This window comes from Schistocerca americana, chromosome 3, assembly GCF_021461395.2.
Source record: "Schistocerca americana isolate TAMUIC-IGC-003095 chromosome 3, iqSchAmer2.1, whole genome shotgun sequence".
NCBI lineage: Eukaryota > Metazoa > Arthropoda > Insecta > Orthoptera > Acrididae > Schistocerca > Schistocerca americana.
The window spans coordinates 230477881-230502691 of record NC_060121.1 but is presented as its reverse complement, the minus strand read 5'-3'; the positions used below and the strand labels follow the sequence as shown (position 1 = coordinate 230502691).

At 38.3% G+C, this 24811-nt stretch overlaps 1 protein-coding gene across 1 annotated transcript in view; it reads right to left on the bottom strand.

Annotated features, from left to right (window-relative positions):
- The window catches only part of LOC124605993 (tyrosine-protein kinase receptor torso-like), a 95243-nt gene that overhangs the window by 51780 nt on the left and 18652 nt on the right, over nucleotides 1-24811 (bottom strand). Inside the window, exons 5-6 of the mRNA XM_047137955.1 lie at nucleotides 23166-23234; nucleotides 22145-22239 (exon numbers count right to left, since the gene is read on the bottom strand). Of these exons, the coding sequence (XP_046993911.1) occupies nucleotides 22145-22239; nucleotides 23166-23234 (164 nt within the window). The remainder of the gene's footprint in view (nucleotides 1-22144; nucleotides 22240-23165; nucleotides 23235-24811) is intronic.

Below are 24811 nucleotides of genomic sequence, written 5' to 3'. Positions count from 1 at the left end.
CATTTGCTGCATTTTTATATTTTCTCCTTTCATCCATCAAATTCAACATCTCCTATGATATCCAAGGATTTCTACTAGGCCTTGTCTTTTTACCTATTATATCATCAATTGCCTTTACTATTTCATTTCTCAAAGTTACCCACTCGTCTTCTACCATATTCCTTTCCCCTATTCAGTCAATCATTGCTTAACGTTCCCTTTGAAACTCTCAACAACATCTGGTTCTTTGAACTTATGCAGAGCCCATGTGCTTCATTTTCTATCTTTCTGCAATTTCTTCGGTGTTACGCTGACAAATGTCATGGAATAACGATACGCACATATACAGATGGCAGTAGTATTGTGTACACAAGGTATAAAAGGTCAGTGCATTGTGAGAACTGTCATTTGAACTCTGGTGATTCATGTAAAGAGGTTTCCTACATGATTTTGACTGCATGATCAGAATTAACAGACTTTGAATGCAGGCTGGACGTAGGAGCTAGATACAAGGGACATTCTACTTCAGAAATCATTAGGGTATTCAATATTCTTAGATCCACAATGTCAAGAGGGTGCTGAGAATGCCAAATTTTAGACATTACCTTTCACCACTGACAATGCAGTGGCCGATGGCTTTCACTTAGTGACCAATAGCAGCTGTGTTTGCATAGAGCTCTCAGTGCTAACAGCTAACACCCCAACGTAACCTGAAGCTGACTGACTGTAGCAAAAAATGTATTCACCTATTCATGAACTGCAACCAGCTCCTCCTGCAATTGCACACAGCATGCACATATCCTAACCATCCTAGCAAGGTTAACTGAAGAAGTAAACTATAAAAGCAGACAGAACCTAGAAATGCAACTTTCCACCCTCCTGATGTGTCATTAATGGATGCTGATACGTTAATGAGCTATACAGCTGGCCGTTCAGTAAGCAGCTACTGTGCTAGAGTGAATGACTTTACTCTTACAAAAACATAAGATTAAAAATCTTAAACAGAAAAACATGCATGAAATTCAATAAATACAGCATGGGGAAAACACAGAAAATGATAAATACTCAACTTGCTGCTCTGTAGATGTGTATCAACTGAGCGCTGGAGCCTGACTCCCCACAGAGGCAGTTGCAAAGGCATCATTGCTTACATAGTTTTCGAGGTTTGGCATTCCTCAAACCATTACAATTAACTGTGGATGCCAATTCATGTCATAGCTGTTAATGAGATTTGTCAGCTGTGTGGCTGCTACCATCTTTGCACCACTAACTGACATCCTGATAGTAATAGAAAGATGGAGAGCTGCAACATGGACAGATTCCTTGTTGTTGGTATTGTTAGGCTTGTGCACATTAGTGAAGGAGGATCTGCAATGTTTACCCACCCAACTGGTCTTTGCCGAGCTGTTGCACATGCCTGATGATCTCATTGTACCAGCAAAGCTTTAGCTGACCACTCAAGAAAGAGAGACAAAGTTTAACAACAGTTCAGGTCCCAGATGAGACATTTGCATGGAAACCTACCAGTCAGGCACTGAGAGAGAAACGATTTCACCCATAAAGATCTGTTTACAGCATCACATGTCTGACCCAGAGATGATATTGAGGCCTACTGCTATGTTCATCATATACTGGTCACTACACAGTGCTTTTTAAAGAGTAGAACGCTTCCAAGATTGATCTGAATGGCAGGCATAAAACTCTCTCCACAGAGTGACTAAACCTGCCTACCTCTACAAGAAGGAACCCCTGCAGCACCACCCTGCAAGTTTTCCACCCGATAAGGTCAAGCCTACAACACCAAGTAACACTGCAACCTCCCAGAGGCTCAGGAGGCCCACGCTACTCTGCCAGCTGCTGCCACAGCATACCTCCTCCCAGTCAATCATAACGAGCACTGGCTGACAGGTTAAGCACCAGTACTCCAATATTTCTTGTGTACCCAGCTTTAAAAAGGAGGGGAGGATGGGGGGCTGGTGTGAAGACATTAGTTACTGCGCAAGTAGCTGGTGCAAGAAACAAAAGATGAATGGATGGTTTGCGATCATGGTACAAAAGAAAAACATTTTATTATATTATTGCACTTGCATGATATTCAGAACACACATATATGAACAAGAATAAAACAAATATAGAATTGTTGGTTCTTGCAGGGAATTGCTGCCCAACCCTTAATTGACATTTTCTGTACTTAGGATGAATAAACTTAGCAATGGGAGAACAGATTTTATTGATTCCAATACGTAAGAGTACTCTCCACATAGTAACAAAAGTGTAAATTTAAGCACTAGCCTCCTTACAGAATTACAATCTGAATCAGAAAGGATGATAGAAAACTTCGTAGCAAGGTGTCAGAGAGTAGTCGAATAGAACAACAATAGTGATAAATTTTAAATATAAGAGTAACTGTGCTCATGGAAAAATGTATTGCACACACAGAACTACTTGATCACGATTCACTTGCTATCCACACACGACACTGGACTATCACTTCTCAGGGCAGATTCACAGGGCACTACATCAGCACCCGCCCCCCCCCCCCCCCCCACCACCACCATCATCCCCCTGTGGAAGCGAAGCACTGGTATTGAAGAGTCTCACCGAGAAGAGGACTTGGTGGTCAGACCGCGTTGTCCATGCTGCAGGAGGTACTGTAGCAGTCAGTGGACAATGCACTCTACGAGGCGGTGGACATCTCGTGGAGTCTCGGTGGGAGGCTTGCCATCATCTATGCTGGACCATTGGTTATTGTGTCTCAAGGAAGATATATGCTGGCTTTACTCAGTCCAATGAGATAGTTGCTGTCTTACCATTCAGCAGAATGTCTATTGTTTGCACATGTCTCTGGAGACCTTTGTACAGGCCTGGCGCTTAAAGTGAAGGTTTAATGCCCTCTGCACAGAGCATCACATGTGTACAGTGCTTGAGGTCTTGGTGCATAAAAGAATGTGGTGTATCATATTGCAAAACCTTTGGTGACCGGATTTTGGGCACATGCTGTCGTAAGCACCATAAAAAATTTAGTTGGTCTTGTATGGTCATTTTGATAGTTTCTGCGTTGACAAAATCACCAGGAAGGCAAATGTTTTGCCATAAACTAATTCTGCTGCTGATGCATTGATGTCTAACTTGAAAGCTGTCAATAAGCTCGTGGGAAGTGCCAACATCCAAGATTCATCATGGCACATTAACGCTGCCTTCAGAAAATGGTAACAGCACTCAATCATGCCATTTCTTCCAGGTGGTAGCTTGTGTTCTTGTGACAGGTGTATCTACAAAACTCGGCCAGCTGAGTGAACTAGTCTGACTCAAACTGGTATCCATGGTCATATTAACATCCAGTGGGCACCAAATCTCACTAACCATGTCACTGCAAAAATGGAAGCTAATGTCTCAACTGTGATACTCTCCGTTAGTACTGCTTCATGCCAACAGGTATAACAGTCAATCATGGTCAGCAAATACTGCTGTCCGTCTGATGGGGGAAGTGAGCCAACCACAACCAAATACACATTGGCGAACATGTGGTGGTATCTGGGAAATCGCCAATTGGCGGAATGCACTTGCTGACAAATCTTGCATCACTAGTACTTGAGACAGGATCTGATCCACTCGTGGAAGTCTTTCTGCGTGTCCAGACTCACATAGTGCTGAGTCCCAGACGGAAGGTTGGTTGAACACCTGGATGGCATAACTTGGCTGCCAGGTGTTGTCCACCCACTGCTGACACCAGCTGCACCAGTGGCTATCTGGCTCGCATCCACAGTAGCTAGCAGTGCATCAAGCTTCGAGTGTGATAAAAGCACTGCATGAGCCGTGCTCTTCTTTGGAGTCTTGAACATGAAGCACAAATTATCTGCTCAGTGCACAAGAGATTTGTCATTAACACTAAGATCTCACAATGCTTCTGTCAAAGGTTCATGTAACTCTGCTGCATCCGGAAGGTGTTGCATCTAGAAATTAAGCGTATCCAAGAACCATCATAATTCCTCTAATGGAGCTGGCCTGGATAGCTGTAGTATTGCTTCTACCTTCTCCATCAGAGGAAGGGAGCCCACAACTGAGATCTTATTACTAAGAAATGTCATTTATGGCTCCCCAAAAACACACTTGGCTATGTTCAGTACAACTCCATATTGTTCTAGTCATCCAAATACCTCACACAAGTGCTGGCAATGTTGCTCTGAATTGGTGGAGAACACCAGGATATTGTTGAGATATGCAAAGTAGAATGGTAGTCCTTGAAGAACGGAATCAATAGATATTCTATAGATATGCCACTTTTGAGTTGCATTGTGTAAGCCGAAGGTCATACACATGCTCTCGTATAAACCAAAAGTTGTGATTATGGTGGTCTTTGGAATGTCTTCTGCAGCTACAGGTATCTGGGTGTTTGCTTATGCACAGTCCAAAACAGTGAAAATGGCTGCACCATGTAGCAAGCAATTGAAGACCCTTAACAGTGGTACAGGATATCTGTCACAAATTGTTTGAGAGTTATATGCATGATAGTCACTGCATGGATGCCAGGCTCTACCTTTCTTTGGCATATGACTTACTGTACAATTGAATCAAATTCGGCTTTCAAAACTGCTAAATGGTCTGGAGCCAAGCATCTAGGCCTGCCCACCATATTGAATCCATCTGTTATTTTAATATAACACACTGTATCATGTGGTAGGCATCTTGGGCCACCAAGTGGCCTTGTCAAATTCAGGTAGTCACTCAGCAATGCAATATACTCACCACCAGAAGCCTGCATCAACTTGTACAGTGAAAGCTAGTGTCAGCGAGGCCGGTGACACTGTCCACCAAGTGGGCACTCGTCACACTGGGTAGTAGCCAAAAGTGTGCCAGGAGGTCTGTTCCAATGATGGTCTCTGTCATGTCTGTGACAGTGATATCCCACTTGTATTTGGGAGGGGGGGGGGGGGGGGATGGGTTGCAGTCCAAGGTTAAACTAAGCTCTAACTGTTGAGTGTCATAAGCTGCAATTGGAGAGTTGTTAGTAGCCATCAGACAACACTTAGAGGATGTTTGGCAGTCAGTTCTGCCTTCTACCTAATGCTGGCAGCATTTTAGAATGAACAACGTGGTGAAAACCTCTTTGCCTGATCACCAAATTGGCGATGGTACCAACATATCTGTGTATCACTCGATTGAGTCCTGGTGCGGCTGGCAGTCCTACTCATCAAATGTCATCAGTATCATTCTCTACTGTTTCTGGTGCCATCATGTGATGACAGTGTGCAGACTTGGGCGGACAATATTTCGCCTTTTGCCACAAGCGAGTCAGGGTCAGCCTGCAGTACTGTTGATGTGGTTGTTGCACAGTTATCTGGCCCCACGACTGCCCTAACCTGCATGGGTGAAACTGCATCTAGAATGCAGTCAGTTAGCTCCACAACAGCATCCAGCGGCATGTCCACCTGCATGATGATCTGTGATGCCAAGTCGCTACCCAGTAATGTATGTAGCAAGTTAGCCATTACCATGACTGTGACAATTTCACTGCACAGTTGATGTAGGGACTGCAATGGCTTCCTATCACCAATCTCTTCCTGTGTTAGCACATGCCTAAAGTGATACCCCTAGGAGGCAGCCATACGTCCTATCAGTTCTATCTTGAGATTAGTGTGTGAGTCCATCTCAGATGGTTCAGTAACGATGTCTTGCATCTTGGCTGCAAATTGACTTATGATACAATTGACTTATGATGAGGGCATACTTACTCATGTCAGCCATTACTCCCATGCAACAGAAACTTGCCTCTGTTTGTATGAACCAAAGGACAGGATTGTCTGGTCGGAATGGTGAAAGGTGGATTGCTAATTTTGAAATGGTCCACTCTTTGACCAATACATAATTCACAGAGACTCTGATGCAGTACTGTTCCTCCCACTCATGTTGGGGTCACCTCTTGTCGGTCCTTGCAGGGAATTGCTGCCAAAATATTGCTCAATGTTTTCTATACTTAGGAGGAATAACCTCAGGAATTGGAGAAGAGATTTTATTGATTCCAGCATGTAAGTCTACTCTCCACATTATAACTGAAGGATAACTTGATTGAAGATTTAGCCTCCTTCTAGAATTACAATTTGAATCAGAATGGGCGCTAGAAGACTTCATAGCATTGTTCCAGAGAGTAGTCAAATAGAAAAACAACAGGGATAATTTTTAAATCTAAGAGTAACCACGCGCATGGAGAAATGAATTGTACATGCAGTGTGGTGATCCTAATGGCCAGGTGTAGAACTACTCGATTGTGATTCACCTGCTATGCACATACAACACTGCACTGTCACTGCACAACACTGCAACTTTATGTGAGTGCATGGAACTGACACATGGGACACTAGAGAACCTTAATTTTATCCACTGGTGTTAGTGTTACTTCTGTGACTGTAGTACTTGTGTAATAAAAGAACAACAAGCCTGTTCAATTGCAAATCATGAGTTTTATTTCAATACAATGAAATAACAATCATGATTTGTGGCTGAAGGCAGTTTGTTTTTCTATTTTACAATACATAAAATCAACAGCAAAGAACCTCTTGTCAGCTGAGGCATAGATTTTCATGTTTTATTACTGTTACAATTATTATTTTATTTTATTTAGCATTTGATAACAGTACAATACAGACATACATATTAGACATACAATATACTCCAAATATGTGTTACAAATTTGTTCTTAAATATTCATTTCCAGAACTTCTAGGTATTACTGATTTTAGCTATACTATAATTTCAGCACATATCTCTCCTCTCCTCTCTCTCTCTCTCTCTCTCTCTCTCTCACAAACACACACACACACACACACACACACACACACACACACAGATGGAAAAAAATCGTAACACCAAGAATGAGTTATGTGACATAAACAAAGGCTGGTAGGTGTGTTTCTACATCTGAAAGATGATGTCACCCAAGTTTCATACCAACCCCATAAGAGTGGTGCTAGAAGTGCCACACTGAGGATGCAAATCAGATTTGCTTTAAATACATGAGCATTATTTGCCTATGAGATTGGATGTGGTGAGTTAGTCAAGAAATTCTTTAACACAACAAAGATGCCATTATCAACACCTCACTGAGTTTGAACAAGTTCACGGAATTGGGCTATGAAGAAACTGGATGTTCCTTCTGTGATACCATTGAAGTACTTGGCAGAAATGTAGCTCTGAGCCAGATGCCCTATAGCATACACACAGGTGCCGACTCCATGAGGCCTGAGGGGCCCCAAGCCCCCTCAATAATTCATTTGGGGGTGGGGAGCCCCCCAATAATTTAAGAAAATTATCAGTGATACTATGATCTGTAAAATCATAAAATTATGTTGGAATTTTTTTATTTTCCTCATTTGACGATATTTACCTTTTAAAATACATTCAGTAATGAGTTAAAATAAATAATTATTATGGTAGTAAGCAGGTTAACTGAAAACGAGTGGTGTGAACCATGATAGTGTTATGGTGCTGCAGGCACACTTAGAATTTTTCCTGGTGCTTGAACCATCGGGTAAAGTCTGGCACCAGCGGGCCAGTGCTGCGGCCACAGCAACATCGAAAGGACTGGAGCAGAAGTGCCTGGAACTCACTGCCTTGCATCGCCTTGATGCTTCGAGACATTACGACGATGCGGCTACATAAAGCCCACCCTGCTGTCGCAGTCATTCAGTTGTGAATAGTTACGTTCAGTGCATGCTGGAGACGTGTTTAGTGTTCTGACTTTAGTATCTAGCGGACTATTTTATATGACTATATTTTATTTGTTTACTTTAGTCTCTTAGTGTATTGTGAATTAAGTTTGCAATGGATAAATTTGTTACCAAAAAGGCACACTTGGAAGATGATGATACTGCAAGTCAACCTCCAACAATTATTGTGTTGTCAATTGCTTCGTTGTCTTCAAACAAAAACTATTCACAACCAAAACCTGGACAATGCGGTATGGGAAGATCATTTCAGAAGTCTTGGTTGATCAAATATACATGGCTAGAATATGAAGCATCTACCGAAAAAGTTCTTTGCGAAACCTGCAAATAGGCACATGCTAAAAATCTATTACAATTTTCTTCAAAAAAAGAATATGCATTTACTTCTGTAGGGTTTTCTAACTGGAAAAAGGCTTTGGAAAAATTCTGTCTTCATGAAAATACATTTGTGCATAAAGAAGGTTTCTAAAACTAAATTCTATCACCGACCGAAGTGTGGCCTCCAAATTGAATGAAGAGTTAGATAGTGATATGAAGAAAGGCTGTTTAGCTCTTGGGACAATTTTTACTACCGTGCGATTTCTATGTGGACAAGGACTAGCAATCAGAGGCCACTAAGATGTAAACTCAATTTTTTTTTTCAGTTGCTGGAACTCTGAAAGAATGACATACCTAAGATTAATGTTTGGTTAGGGCATTCGGGGTATAAGTGGACATCCCACTATATTCAAAATGAGATCATTGATCTACTAGGAAAGTCTGTTATTGGCTTCAATCAAGAAGGCTGAATATTTTTCCATTATGGTTGACGAAACAAGTGATTCTTCGATTCACGAACAACTGTCATTTTGTATTCGTACTGTCGATGATTCCTTAATCATCAACAAAGACTTTATTGGCTTATACGAGACCCCGAACACTGAATCACAAACTCTGTTTAGTATTTTAAAAGACATTTTTGCTCGTCTTGAGTTGTCAATGGATAACTTAAGAGGACAGTGCTACGATGGTGCCTCGAATATGAGAGGTAAGTTCAACGGACTAAAAAAGATAGTTTTGCATATACAACCAAAAGCACATTATGTGCACTGCACTGCTCACAGTTAAAACTTGGCAGTTGTAGACAGTCTCCACCATCTTATGTCTATGAGGGATATTATGGCTTTAGCCTAGGACTTAATAAACACCGTAAGGGAATCCAACAAAAGTATGTGACTTTTCAGAAGCATACGCTGAGAGAGTGCCAATGACCGAGCTGGTCTATGACCCCTTTGCCCAACTCGATGGACTATGCAAGAATATTGAGAATATTGAAAAACTTTGAAGAACTTCTAGAGTTTCATGAAACATTTTCTGCAGAGGACAAAACAGAGGCCGATTACAAATGTGCAGGCTACCTTGAGTCAATGTTACAATTCAAGACTTATTTCTTTTTATGGCATTGTTGCCATGCAATGAACCCAGTAGAGAATATTAATGAAAAAATTCAGTGCCCTCATCTAAGTGTTGCTGATATGGAAAAAATATATGAGGGCTTGATTTGTATATTGAATGGAAGGTATGGTAGTTCTAAATGCTTTTGGAAATTGTGTTTAAAAGAGAAACCTTCACAAGTTGATGATGCTTCAGTTCCTCGGAATTGGAGTATACCAAAGAAGTATGGAAACAATGAAGCCAGCTCACTGCACACTTTCAAAACCTTAAAGGAATACTACTAAGCTATTTACATTGAAGTTTGCAAAATGGTGCAATCTTGCCTTACTGAGCAGTTTGCTTCAACTGGACTCACACAGGTCATTGCAGTCGAACAAGAGTGCTTGCTTTTAGTAAACAGTAGTGAAACAAATTGGGAAAAATCAACTGAGTTTTTCAAAAATGACCTAGACATTGAGAGACTGCGCTTACACTTGAATAAGTTAGCCGATATCACTAATAAAAAACAACTGGTCTTAAAAAACATTTGTGATGCAAGAAAGTACATTACACAAGAGCGTGCAGTTGGAGAACTGTTATGTGAAGTAGTGAAGTGCATTAAGCTTCTCCAAGTAGTTCCAATCATGACAGCAACAGTAGACTGGACATTTAGCGCCGTTAGACATCTGAAGTCATATCTCCGATCAACAATGGGACAGAAACGATTGAACAACTTGGCTGTTCTTCATGCCCACCGAGATGTTTTGGATGAATTGGATATCCGACCAGTCATCGACGACTTCATATTCAGAAATCCAGTCAGATGGTCGACATTTGCACCTTTCTAAAGACACTCTAGCCCTAATAATGGCATTTAGAGCAATATTAGAAATCTTTATAAAATAGGGAATTACATACCTACATAATGTTAAATTTTCAGTTTCAAAATATTAGTACTAGTTTAGTGCTGTATTACTATATTACTATAATACTGTATTAGTTATTTTCAAATACTTAAATATTTTTTGGGTGTAAGACCCAATTAAAACCCACTATTTACTTACTTTTTGACTGAAAGTATTAGGCATGCTGTATTAGCTTTATTAACTGTGTTAAATCATTAACTTTGAGATTTTGTTTTTATTTAATGAACCAGGAGCCTTATTCAGAGTAAGCTTAAATTAGCTTTTTCACTTATTAATCGTGCTATTACTGTGTAACAGCAATATTTTATGTTTTATTCTTTTAATGATAGTTTAGGATTTGTTTAAATATCATTTCAGTGTTTTCAGAGCTATATATTCACTGATCAAATGACTTTAAAATGTTTAAAAAAATTTAAAACTCACTATTTTTCATCTAAAATTTAGAAAATTTCCCAGGGCAAGACCCCCAGTATGCCGCACAGTATGCACAAGAAAAACTATTGTACTAATGCATATACATAAGAGTCGGGAAACACTCCTATGAACAAGCATAAAGAAAACATATAGAATCAGCAGCACAGAATACAGGATAGGCATAGATTTTCATTTATAGCAGTGCAGATTAAGCCACATTGATGATGTTAGGTACATGTGAGATTCTGAAGTATTTGCGTAATGACATATGGAATTTATAGCAGTGAAGACATGTTGTGGTAATACTGAAGTTATCAAGTAATTTGTTGAAGCAATGATGATGATGATGGTCAGTTATGGATATGAATTGTTGAGGAATAGCATGTTTTGATAATGTTGAAGGTATGATGTAGTTCAATAGAGAATAGATTTGTTCTGTAATATATAATAGTACAAGTATGTTGATATGTGGTTCAGAATATGGATTGCTGTTGAAGATGCTAAACTTGAATAGGTAATTATGAAACAAGGTGATGCCATATCTTAATGAACCCCCATAGCTAGAAAATAAATAATTTAATTAAAAATGCTTTTGAAAATATTGAGACCTATAGGGTACTAGTACATGTTGATTTAATGTAGTCTGCACTTGTAAAAATTTCCCTCATATTAAAAAGCAAACACTGTTACAATTTTGTCAGTGCTTTGCTTCAAACATGAAACACATGTTGCAAAGTAAAGAAGGGTTGTCACAATAGAGTTCATTTCTTTACACTAGCTTTGTGAACAAGTTAGATAATTTCCCTCTCTGATGCAGCTCTGAAACCAGAATGCAGTTATAAGAATGGCAGTTGTAGCCTATCCGTGACGTAATTCAAATTGTACATGGAGTAAACTGTAAAGGAAATCAAGAGGAACTTTGGAAAAGAATTATAAAAACTTTGTGTTTTGCAGATGACATAATAATTCTGTCCTTGATGGCAAAGGACTTGGAAGAACAGTTGAATGGAGTGGATAGTGTCTTAATGCGAGGTTATAAGATGAGCCGGCCGGTGTGGCCGTGTAGTTCTAGGCAATTCAGTCTGGAACCGCGTGACCGCTACAGTCACAGGTTCGAATCCTGCCTCGGGCATGGATGTGTGTGATGTCCTTAGGTTAGTTAGGTTTATTAGTTCTAAGTTCTAGGCGACTGATGACATCAGAAGTTAAGTTGCATAGTGCTCAGAGCCATTTGAACCATTTTTATAAGATGAACATAAAAAATGTAAAGCATGGCCTATGGGATATATGCTAACTGAATCAGGATATGTTGAGAGAACTAGACTAGGAAATGAGGCATTAAAAGTAGTAGATCTATCTGTGCAGAAAAATAACTGTTGATGGCCGAAGTAGGGAGGATGTAAGAAGCTAACTTGCAATAGTAAGAAAAACATTTCTGAAGAAGAGATGTTTGTTAACACTGAATATAAATTTGAACATTTGGGAGTCTTTTCTCAATGTTTGAAATGGAGAGGAAAGAAATTTATGGCATAACTTGATTAAAAGAAGAGACTAGCTGATGGAACACATCCTGCGGCACAAGGAATACTTCATTTGGTAATGGAGGGAAATGTGGAAGATAACAACCATAGAGGAGGACCTACACTTCACCACAGTGAACAGGTTTAACACGATGTAGGTGTATAGTTATGCTGGGATGAGAAGACTTAGACAGTCTAAAGCCATCCTGTCCTACCATATAATTAAAATAAAATACTGTTGAATAACTGTTGTAAAAAAAAAAAAAGAACAGTCAGATTCCAGTCTGTGCACACAAGACATAGAATTGATTAAAAGAAATTGCAGGGCACAAGTGTTAGGATCTAGGTGTTGTTGTTGCTGCTCATTGTCCTGACATAAAAGGGGGTATGATTTCATAAGATGGTGCCTGGGTCTCGAAAGTGTTTAAGAACAATATGTTGATTTTCCTCTTGGGCTCAATATTCCGGCGTAATTCTTTAATCCAATAAAATTGTCAATAATGCAATCCTGTCATGTTCTCAAAATAATATAATTTGGCATAAAATGAAATTCTTTCAAATGAAACACCAACTGAAATCATCATAGTATATATTCTCCCACTTGTGAATAATCACAAAACTATTTTTCATATTTCTTCATACATCTGAATGAATTCCACATGTGTGCTATGCAGTCAAGTTACAGTCTTATTTCCTCATATCCAATCAACAACACAGTTACAATATGACTTCATACAAGTATCATTCATATCGATATTTGTTCGCAGATTACATATATGTTGAATAGTTTACACTGAATAATAACTGCAAGTTTTTAAAAAAATGTGGAATAGAGGATGGGGAAGTAAAGGGAAAGGATGGGTGGAGAACACATTGCTTTCAGCCACAGAGGGCACTGTGGTAATGCACTGGCGAAAACTGAAAATTTGTGCCAGACTTGGACTCAAACCTGGATGCCCCACTTCTCTAGAATGACTGCTTTAACTGCCTTGGCCAGCCACACACACCTTCCATCTGAGCCAATTCACAATTTATCATACACTGCAATGCACTGTCCCTCATCTATTAACCCCCTACACACAAATTATTGACTCCCTTAGGAGTTCAGATGATAATAGTGCATCTGCACTAAAACAAACATCAAGGAGCCATCGCATTCTTACAGAAATGTAAATATCTGACTGTATATACAAATTGCAGTTTTGTTAAATTCAAATAATCAATTATTTTTAGAAACAATAAATTATAACAGGTTTTAACAGTTTTATATGTTGGTAAGCTCAAAATTCTCTGCTAATAACTGATAGGTGGAAACTTAATTAGTCACTTATGATTATCAATGTTTCACCCTGATAACTTGACAATACGAAAACATACATTTTCAGAAATAAAGCAGATAAATAAAAATGACATATGAAATAAGGATCCCCAAACATTGAAATAAATCAGTAAACTCACATAGCAGAAATAGGCTTTGCCACTGTTACAAACATTACAAGAACAAAAGGTCTATCATTGTGTCATAAATTAATACAGCTGTATTGTCTCCCACAGTACTCTGGAATTGAACAGGATGGACTAGCATGCAGAGCTGCATCAAACCAGTCTTTGAATTTTACGCCACAACAACATGGCCTAAGAACTTCCCCGAATTTTTAAAATTAAGAATGCTGCCTTTTTGTCAGACACTTTTAAAAATTGAAATTTAAACAAGTTGCAGCTGACAATTGATGTTTGGGTAGCTGAAGCACAAAATAAAAATTATCATCTACAGATAGAGAACAGCAGATCAGATTTCACCCTGTACATGCTGTGTTCTCAGTGCTTGCAGCAAACAAATAATACTTAAAGTGTAACTCCAAGGGATCTATCTGCCCAGGAATATTGATGTGAGAGTACATCTTCAACTTCATTGTGTAACTATCACTTGATGAGCAAGGATCATGTACAAATTGCAGACATTCTAAACAGCATGACTCATGTTATCACATTATTTGGCAGTCATTACCAAATAGTTTTTTTGTTCAATCAGCATTTCATGTCACACTCCTATAATAGTTTACTTAAAATTATCACTTTCTCCTTAATAGTTGCTTTGTTACATTCAAGACTTCATTTTCATTTCTTTTCCATATTAGTAAAATTTATTGTTCTTTTCATCAGTTCATTTATGAGGCAGTTTTTCCTTTTGTTTATGTCTTATAATAGAGCAGCATGGAACCATCATACTTGTTCTTGTATCACTCCTGAAATCAATATAACTTTTTACTTCATTTGATCCCATTTTGTGAACAACACAGTTACATAAAATTGATAATTTTTTATTCACACAGGAATTCATAAATTTTTCTTGTCCACTGCATAATTTCCCAATTACTGACTATAATAGTGCACTTAGTTTAACAGGAAGTAATTTTTGTAAAGATACATAAACAATATAAAATTTATAAGGAACACATGGAGTTGAAAATCTTAGTGAGAAAATAGTTATTTGTTTATAAACTGATACACCTAATCTGTAAGCCCTCATTCATCTCTTCTCTCTTAGCATTTTACTTTATTGAAAAACATCATATATTAAAACTATTCGTAATCAATGTTCCCATGTTCCAGAACATTCGAATTTTAAGTAATGGTTATCCCCAAAATTCGGTGTCGCAGTCTTGGGTAGCTGAATTTTTTGTTTCATTATTGCCTTCATTCACTAGGAGAACCTGTTAGTTTTTCAACTTTCCAATCCTGAAAACATTTTTTATCCATTTTAGGCAGGTTCTTTGAGCAGCCACAAAAGCAGAAATAATATGCATAAAGTAGTACTTGTAAATTTGAATTGGATGATTGGAAAAAGATATAGTTAACACATTCTGGTTGCTGCCTGTAGAAATTATGGACACATCATAATTTTCCTAACAGTCAGTGCTTGAAGAATCTTTGAGCACAGCTTTCCTGACTGTTACTTCACGATGCATTATTTTCGATCACTGATGGCTTGAAGTTAGATGTTCACTCTTTTAGTACTTTGGAGAGCTGCTAAACAGATGTTCCCGCTTCCTCATAGTGGTATATGACTTGAAAACCATATTACATGCATGATCAGTTCCTGCACACTTGTTGTTGCAGAGCACTTCCATAGTTGTCTTGATCACAAAAGTTTGCCATAAAATGGGGGACAGTTTGACTGATGAAGAAATTTGAGGCTACTTAAAGAATCTGGTTCAAAAATGAATGATAATGGTTTTTAGATTGATGGCAGTATTTCTGAAAAAGAAAGTAATCTGCTTTCCTTTTTGCTCTTATAATTAGGAGCCACACTAAGAAGTTTATTATATCTGGGGGACTGCATCGGTCACTGGGGCCCAACTGTGATGTGTTTAACAGACTATGTTTTGTTTACTATAACTTTATGCTGTCTTATTTTGCTCTCTTCTGTGACAATATGAAAATATAACAAAAGTTTTTATTTATATGCACATCAAAAAGTAGAAATACAGGACAATGCGCAAGTCAGTCAGCAACAGTAGTTTATATTGTTAACATCTATGTGTTACTGAAGAGAGTCTTTGCTTCTGTTTACTTTATTTTCCGTGTCCAGAAGAAAAACATCACATTTTTTCCTCTCCAAAATTCTTCAACCTTTCTGCTGTTTATGGTGACATTTAAAATCTCTACCTGAGTACAGGATTCATCCATGTTTTGGGATACTAGTAGGGTAGTTAGTGCCTGGACTACTCTGCAGCTGGATGTAACATCCTCCTCATACTACCATGTGACCAAGTTCATTCTGCACCAAGAGCCTCCTGTTCCTAATCTATTAACAGTTCTCCAAATAATTTAAGGTAGGTGGCAACTGCAGTACATTTCTTCCCTTGGAGTGCAGTTCTCTTGCTTAGAAGCACTTTCTTGCCTCAGAAAAACACATCTAAATCTGGCTTGCTGTTTAATGGTAAAATTTGCTGCAAAAAAAGCTTTTTATAAATCTGAGATGATGTACTGAAGCTTATACCGTGTGATCAAAAAGTCAGTATAAATTTGAAAACTGAATAAATCATGAAATAATGTAGATAGAGAGGTACAAATTGACACACATGCTTGGAATGACATGGGGTTTTATTAGAACCAAAAAAATACAAAAGTTCAAAAAATGTCCGACAGATGGCACTTCATCTGATCAGAATAGCAATAATTAGCATAACAAAGTATGACAAAGCAAAGATGATGTTCTTTACAGGAAACGCTCAATATGTCCACCATCATTCCTCAACAATAGCTGCAGTCAAGTAATAATGTTGTGAACAGCACTGTAAAGCATATCCGGAGTTATGGTGAGGCATTGGCGTCGGATGTTGCCTTTCAGCATCTCTAGAGATGTCGGTCGATCACGATACACTTTCGACTTCAGGTAACCCCAAAGCCAATAATCGCATGGATTGAGGTCTGGGGATCTGGGAGGCCAAGCATGACGAAAGTGGCAGCTGAGCACATGATCATCACCAAACGACGTGCGCAAGAGATCTAGCAATATGGGGTGGAGAGCCATCCTGCATAAACATCGTACGTTCCAGCAGGTGTTTATCAGCCAGGCTGGGGATGATGCGATTCTGTAACATATCAGCGTACCTCTCGCCCATCACGGTAGCAGTTACAAAACCAGAATCACACATTTCCTCGAAGAAAAAAGGCCCGATAATGGTAGATATGGTAAATCCAACCCATACAGTCACTTTCTCATTGTGCAATGGAGTTTCCACGACAGTTCTAGGATTTTTGGTAGGCCAAATTCTGCAGTCATGGGCGTTGACAGATCTTCTTCGGTCCACAACATGTTACTCAACCAATCGTCATCTTCCGCCAACTTTTGAAACGCCCACACAGCAAATGCCCTCCACTTCACTAAATCGCCAGGTAACAGTCCATGATGCCGATGGATTTTGTACAGATGGCATCGGAGGGTATGCCTAAGTGCCAACCAAACAATAGTATATGGAATGAAACTTCCTGGCAGATTAAAACTGTGTGCCGGACCGAGACTCGAACTCGGGACCTTTGCCTTACGCAGGCAAGTGATATGGAAAGCCGATGCAACGTGCGACTGCACGAGCGCTGACTTCCCCGTGCATAGACGACAGTCTCATTTCTTGCTGAACTGTCTCAGCAGCATTACGCCTTGTGCTTGGTCGGCCACTACAGGGTCTATCGTCTAAACAACCCGTGGGTTCGAACTTCGAAATCATTCTCGCCACAGCTGCATTTGTCAACGGACCTTTACCCATTTGAATCCTCTTCCTATGGCGATAGGATCGTAATGCTGAACTACCACATTCCCCATTCTAATAATACAGCTCCACTAAAAGCGCCTTTTCAGGTAACGTCAACAAGCTGTGGCTGCTGGCGCATCTGATTCTCTCTCTCATTACAGCTCCTTTTATACACGATTATCGTGCGCAGTCACTAACGTTTTGCTGATAAAACCCCATGTCATTCCAAGCACATGTGTCAATCTTTACCTCTCTATCTACATTATTCTGTGGTTTATTAAGTTTTCAAATTTATACTGACTTTTTGATCACTCGGTATTTGCACATAAAGTATTTTGGGTTTTCAATCTGCTTCTTCCATTTTATTTCTCCCACCACTTTGCATCTTATGGGTGGTGGTGTGGTGCTGGACAAGGTTTGGGACTGGGGTTAGTCTAAGACACCAAGTAGGTATGCAGACTGACTCATTTAAGACAACATCCACATGCTTGGTGTGGACCAATGCTTACCAAACTGGTGATCTGTATTTTTCCATAGAAAAACTAAGTCCCAGCACAGTTGACTGGAGAAAATGGGGATCTGGTGGCCACACATAACTTAGCAGCTTTCTCAAGATGTTTCTACTGCAGATTTTTCCTTTAAAACCCATACGGTGCATTCTAAAACATATGGTGCGATCCAGAGTAATTCCCATATGTTTTGGTGTGTCACAGTAATGACTTTCTTAGTCTCTCCATTTAGTATTTAGTTTTCTTTCGTCATCTCTGTTTCTTAAGTAGAAAACATATATTTGGGTCTTTCTTGGATTGGGCTTGAGATGGGTCAGATCATGATATTCTCCTAACCTTTCAAGAGTGTTGCTTACTTTGACTTTTCTTCCTCAAAGCTACTGCCTTGGACCATCACAGCCATTTAATATTCAGTTTTCTTTTGGCATCTCTGTTTCTTAAGTAGAATACATATATTTGGGTCTTTCTTGGATTGGGCTTGAGATGGGTCAGATCATGATATTCTCCTAACCTTTCAAGAGTGTTGCTTACTTTGACTTTTCTTCCTCAAAGCTACTGCCTTGGACCATCACAGCTGTGTCATCCATACAGATAAATTGCCTTTGAACTAGAAAATCTGGCTGATTATTCATATATATGATGTAGAGATTCAGTGACAACACACTGCCTTGAGGTAGTCCACTTTTCTGGTTTCCGTAGTGGTCTTCTTACCTTGCGACATTAAACAGCCTCTTCTTCCATGGAGCATACCTCTGATTACAGTTGTCAGTCTGAAATTTTGTGCTATCTCATATAGCTTTGGATAAGTCTTTGGTGATTCACCATGTCCTACGCAGCATTGAGCTCTACAAAAACTTCACCAGTGATAAGCTTTTCTTATACCAATCTTCGAAGTTAAGAACCTGGTCCATCCACACTTGATGAAATCCTTGTCAGTATAATCAAAGACTGTATACAGGTGACACCAAAGAAAGGTAGGACAAAAAGTCTTTGGATCTTTATGTTCTTTACCCAGCTTGACATTAGCTCTGGCATGTGCTTTTCTCTACACTTCAGATATATGAGCAGATTTAACACACTCATTCATTGATTTAACCAACCACTTTATAGTCTTTGGTCCAAACTTATTCAGCTGCTCCCTTCTTATATCATCTAGGCCTGCAGCTCTGTTACTTTTCATTTGCGTTATGGCACTATCAACTCTATTGTTGTAAAAGGCAAGTTCAGAAAGTTATTTTCCTCAATGTATCATGAAAATTTCTTAATTTGTGGTTTCTTCTGGGTTTCACTGTTCTTAAATGTTTGGTGAGTTATTCATTTGGTGTTAAAAAAGGGAATTCCTCTAACAATTCTTTTAGGATCATTGCTTAGATTTTTAATTAGTTTACATGCCCCATTACTGTTTTGAGCCATATCTAGATTCCCTAAAAGATGTGGGCATTTTTACCTTTCCTTCTGTGATACATGTAATCAGCTCTTCACCTGCTTCAGTGGTGTCTTCAGCTAGTGGATCTCTTTTGCATTTGTCTTGATAGATCTTAAGTAAGCTAACTGTCTTCACTGAGACCAAACATGAATCGTGTTCTGCACCTATGAGGTATGTGTTTCTAAGAGATCTTTTTTGCTACGGCTACAAAATCCTCATACAATTTTGAAGTCACTTTAAGTTTTACAACTTCACTGTCAAATTCTTTTGAGAAACTTTCCCAGCATGCCATTCTGAAGTTGAATCATCATTTAAAGTGAACTTCTTCTGGGATGATAATTCCAGCTACTGCATATATTATGTGCTAAGTCGTCAGTTTGATAACACCTCTAGGCCTCTGTGAGTCAAAATATACAATTATGTTGTGATTCAGTCTGCGGTTAGTCACCAAATTGTAAATTTCAAGTTGTTAATCAGAAAGGACTCAGTACTGAATGTGCACTGTAAATATGATGCCATTCTGCAAATCAGAGTGGGAGTGATGTGCAGGCTAGTAATATGCAAACTACATAGCTCCAATAGCTCCATTAGCTCCATAAATACAAGCTGACCATTGTAAAACACTAACACATAAAAAAAGGAAGCACCATGAAGGAATTATCTGAATGGGATGGAAATTGATAGATGGGATGTACAGACAAACAAATGATTACAATTTCAGAAAAATTGGATGATTTTATTCAAGAGAAAGACCTTCACAAATTGGGCAACTCAATAATGCACTGGTCCACCTCTGGCCCTTATTCAAGCAGTTATGCAGCTTGGCACTGATTGACAGAGTTGTTGGATGTCCTCCTGAAGGATATTATGACAAATGCTGTCCAATTGGTGTGTTAGACTGGCAAAATCCCAAGCTGGTTGGAGGTCCTTGCCCACAATGCTTGAAACATTTTCATTTGGGGAAAAGCCCAGTGAGCTTACTGGCCAATGTGGGATTTGACAAGCACAAAGAAAACACTCGCCGTATGCACGTGGACATTATCTTGCTGAAATGTAAGCCTAGGATGGCTTACCATGAAGGGCTACAAAACGTGGTTTAGAATATCACTGACGTACTGCTGTGCTGTAAGGATACCACAGATGTCAACCAAAGGTGCCCTGCTATTAAATGTAATGGCACCCCAGACAATTATTACTCCTGGTTGTCGGGCCTTACGGTGGGTGACAGTCAGGGTGCTATCCCACTGCTGTCCGGGGTGTCTCCAGACACATCTTGGCTGGTTATTGGGGCTCAATTAGAAGCAGGACTCATCACTAAAGACAATTCTACCCCAGTCAATGAGATTCCTGGCTGAATGTGCCTGACACCACAGTAGACGGTGTTGTTGGTGTACAGAGGTCAATATTAGTTGGCATACAGGGTGCCGGGAACTCAGCTCACTTTCAGAGAGCCATATATTTATGCTCCTTGTGGTCATTGAAGCACCAGTTGCATACTGGATTGCTGTTAATGAAAAATCCAGGGCTCTGAGTGCCCCTCTGATGATTGCTTGGTCCTCACATTATGGCATCTCTGTAGGTCGGCTGCTTCCTTCTTAACACTGTTTGACCATGGTTCACCCATTCCTGCTAAGATTGTCAAATAGTGACAACACTCCTGTTCAAATATCGCGTGATTTGGTAATTATTCTAACTTGCTTCTTTGAGCCCAGCTATAGGTCCTCTCTCAAATGCCGAAATCTGTGTGTAGTGTTTACACATCATTGACATGTCCCAAAGTTTACAATTTTCTGTTATCCATTGATACCTTATGAATATCAGTTTGTGACCAATTTCCATAACTCCTTCATAATGCACTTTTTTTTAAAAAAAAAAAAAGTGGTGTATTTCTGGTATCAATAAATGTGAGGAGATCTCAGGTTGACTTCTGCCTATACTGTTCGTTATTTAACAAAGTGCTCACTAAAAAAATGACACCAAGAAAAGCAGCCACAGAGAGCGGAAAATCCAGGTCAGAGACATTATAGTCTGTATAAATTTCATATTCTAAGACAATTAACTTATTGCTTATTTTAATATGGTCCAACTACTATTAAATAGATTCTCATAATCTACATTTCTTACCTGATTGTTTTGCTTCCTACTGATTTATGATTACAAGAAATTCTAAAGTTGTCTGTGACTATCACATCCTGTACAATTTCTTTCATTAGGTGCAATTTCATTTTTAGTTCCACTTGGTCCTTCCATTTGTGTTTTTCATTTTTTTCTTTCTTTTTTTTTTTTTTTTTTTTCATTCTAGAAGGACTGGTCTAGGAAAAACAATCAATTTCCCTTGCTTAATTTCACTAATATATGGCCTCTGTTATTTGTACTATCCAATCAAAAATTTTTCTAAAGAAAAAATTCTAGGTTTTTATCCACTTTTGTTTTACCTTCCCATCCTAAATCTTTTAGTGAGGTGTACTGTTGTACACAGTCTCTGTAACCTTTCATAGCAATCTTCTACTTCTTCATCACAATGTGAGGAGAATGGCACAATGACTGAAGAATTTCTGTAAAATACCCTTTTTTACTTCAAAACGAACTAGTAATAATGATCAAGCAAGAATAAGACATGAGACATGCTGCAATCAGGACCATCCAGAATTTGATTTTCCTATATTTATAAAGTAAATTTCATGGTCATTTCTTTGAGAAGGACCTAGTGATTTAACTTGCACACGATTGTTCCATTCGAGCTAGTGCTTCATCTCTAACAACCTCAGTGTTGATGGGACATTAAATGCTAATCTTCCTTCCTTTTTTTACTTCAAAAGTGACAGCATCATCACTTGATGGTTGATGAAACAACCAAAGGAGATGCTGTGCCTTGTAAATAATCTAAGGTATTTGTAGTATTATTCTGTTTTAGAACAAGAAACAAAATGAAATGATTATAAAAGTATGATAGCTATTCCTGACCATTGTGACTTGCTTACCATACCCATTGCAATCTGCCGTGCAAAGGACAGTAGGTCTGAGGGCTTCAGAGCAACTTCATTGTCTTCTTCTTGTGCTTCATTTGAGCTTAGTTCTGTTTATTTGTTAAGACATGATAAAATATTGCATTAGAATATAATACACTTTATTTTCATTAAAATAAATTGAAAGAAATGTAACAACTAATCTAAGAAGGAGGTACTTTTTTAAAGCTTAAGATTTCAAAACTAACCTTGCTGAATTACATATCAATCAAATTATCTAATAATAAGAAAGAAGTATATCATATTATATTAGTGATTTTGGCATTACAATTGTATTTAATTAAATAAATGCACTTGTGTTTTGTTGTTAACCCTTTTCATCAATTAGCATCAACCTGATTTCACCTTAAACTGGTCCTCATTCTTGCAGTATACAGTGTGCCATTTCTAACAAGTTCCCCCGTTCGAAATTTTACATTACTCTTCCACCCCTTCAGGCTGATTGGAATGCAAAACCTGATCTAGCTTTTCCCTAATTAAGGTTTCCCATTGTTTTGCTAAATCTCTTGAAGTGTGTGTTCCTGGGAAAAAGCTTTTCCAGTGTCCTCCCTACCATTGTCCACTTCTAAAATTTTGCTCTTTATCTAATAATATTAATACTGACAAGATGTTAAGCCATAACATAACTTCCATTTTGCTTGCTCCCTCATTAAATTATTCATACGACAAGTCCCCATAGCCATTTTTCATGACTGTTAGTTCTTCCTATCTCCCACTTTCTGCATCAGACTTTTTAAAGATTTAAAGTATTAAAGCAATGCTGTTACTCACATCACTATTATTGTCCTTGAATTATAAAATAAACTATGCAGAGAATTGGAAAACAGTATGCTACTTGATATTTTATTGTAGTAGCTTTATTGCCTTCATCAGGCATTACTTTGCAATGTACTTGTAAATTTGGAAGAAATATGAAGTGAAAAGATATGCTTTCTTACTTGCCAGTAAAATAATAGTGTAATTCAGTGCCACTTACCATTTTGCATGTCATACATGTGGTTATGGGCAATACATGCATTCTGATTATAGTATCCATCTGGAGTACCTGAAGAAAGATATTATTTGTAAGAAAATTGTAATTCATGGAAAAGCAGATGAAGCTTTCAAAGCACATTTCAGCACCCTAGCTACAGTTTGCATTAAAGTCATGTTGCAAGGGATGTTTTGTATAGTCTCAGCATATAATTCGATTTGTTTGAAGATGGGGCTAAAAAAGAAAGAGGAACTGTTGGGGACTTTTATAGCAACTCTGAAAAATCTTATTTGTTGAATGTTGCCAAAAATTAATCAAAGGAAGTAAGGGGTGGTCTCTCCCCATTTGAAATCTAAATGCTGGACAATATTGTAGCCTTCTGTTAGAAAGTTTGGCCTATGAGAGAGTTTTCCACAGTGAGCACTTTTGTTGGCTTTGAGTATTCTATGAAATTCTAACAAGAGAAGTATACACATGTTATCTCTGTGTCACTTAGCTCTGAGTGCCCAACACAGTTAAAATAAGCTTAGTATATTGAGCAAAGTGGGTTCCACATAGGAAAATCTTAGGAAAAGTTACATGTAGATGTTTGAATGGAGTTATTGCTCAGATGCACAGAATAACATATGAAACCACACCATGGCATGCAAAATTAAGAATCTCATTACCTTTAACCAATTATGTAAAAGTAAGACCAGTACAAAATTCTTTCTCAAATGTCTACCTACAGTTCTAAGTACAAGAAATGGTACAGATAAAATAAACTATCAGTGGCACCATATATAGCACCTTAGTAATGAGTTGTATCTATAATTTCTTGTGGTTTATATAAATTATTATTGGCTTTTACCTCTTGAGCTTAACACAATTAAAGAATATTTTTCAGCAACCATGTATCACTTTCATTTATAAAGCATCTTCTGTGTTCATTATGGAAGTATGGTGTACATAATAAGTCTCTATATTAGGTCAAAAACAGCATTTTTTAAAAATAAAATTGGCATACAATTTACTTAGTGGTGTTTTTGCCTCTTGTTCACATATTCTGAAGTCCACTTCCTTTTCCTTCTTTGTTCACAGAGGTTAAGATTTTAATTGCAATAATTTATACGTAATTGCTGCTGTGGAAGATGGGCCACACAAAAAAAACATATCTTTTGGTTTAATTTACTATTTATGAAAAAATAACTCAGAAATGTTGCAAACTACTAATTTAACTTTATATAAGAAATAATCAATAGTTCATACACTGTATAACATCAACTTATGTGCATTTTAGCACACTTCATATAAGACATTTATGTCATTCAGCTAATATGCACAAGAGCTGTAAATTTTATATTGTAATAAAATACACTGCTGGTGACAGACTGGCTGGAAGAAAGGCAGTAAAAGTGGCAGTCAATGACAGGCTAGATACCTGCAGTAGCAGGGGAGCACACAGGATGGAAGGGTTGGACAGGAGTAGTTGTTTGGGGATGGAAAAAGACTTCGTGCTGGTAGAGGGTTGAGAGAAGATTTCATGTAGGGACACAGTGAAGATGAGGTGGTCTTTTTAGTTTCTGGGTGGTTTACAGCTGTGTAGTCAAAAGCTATAAATTTTGTTAGAGTAGTCTGTGTAGGACTTAAGCTGTTTTTGTGAAGCATTT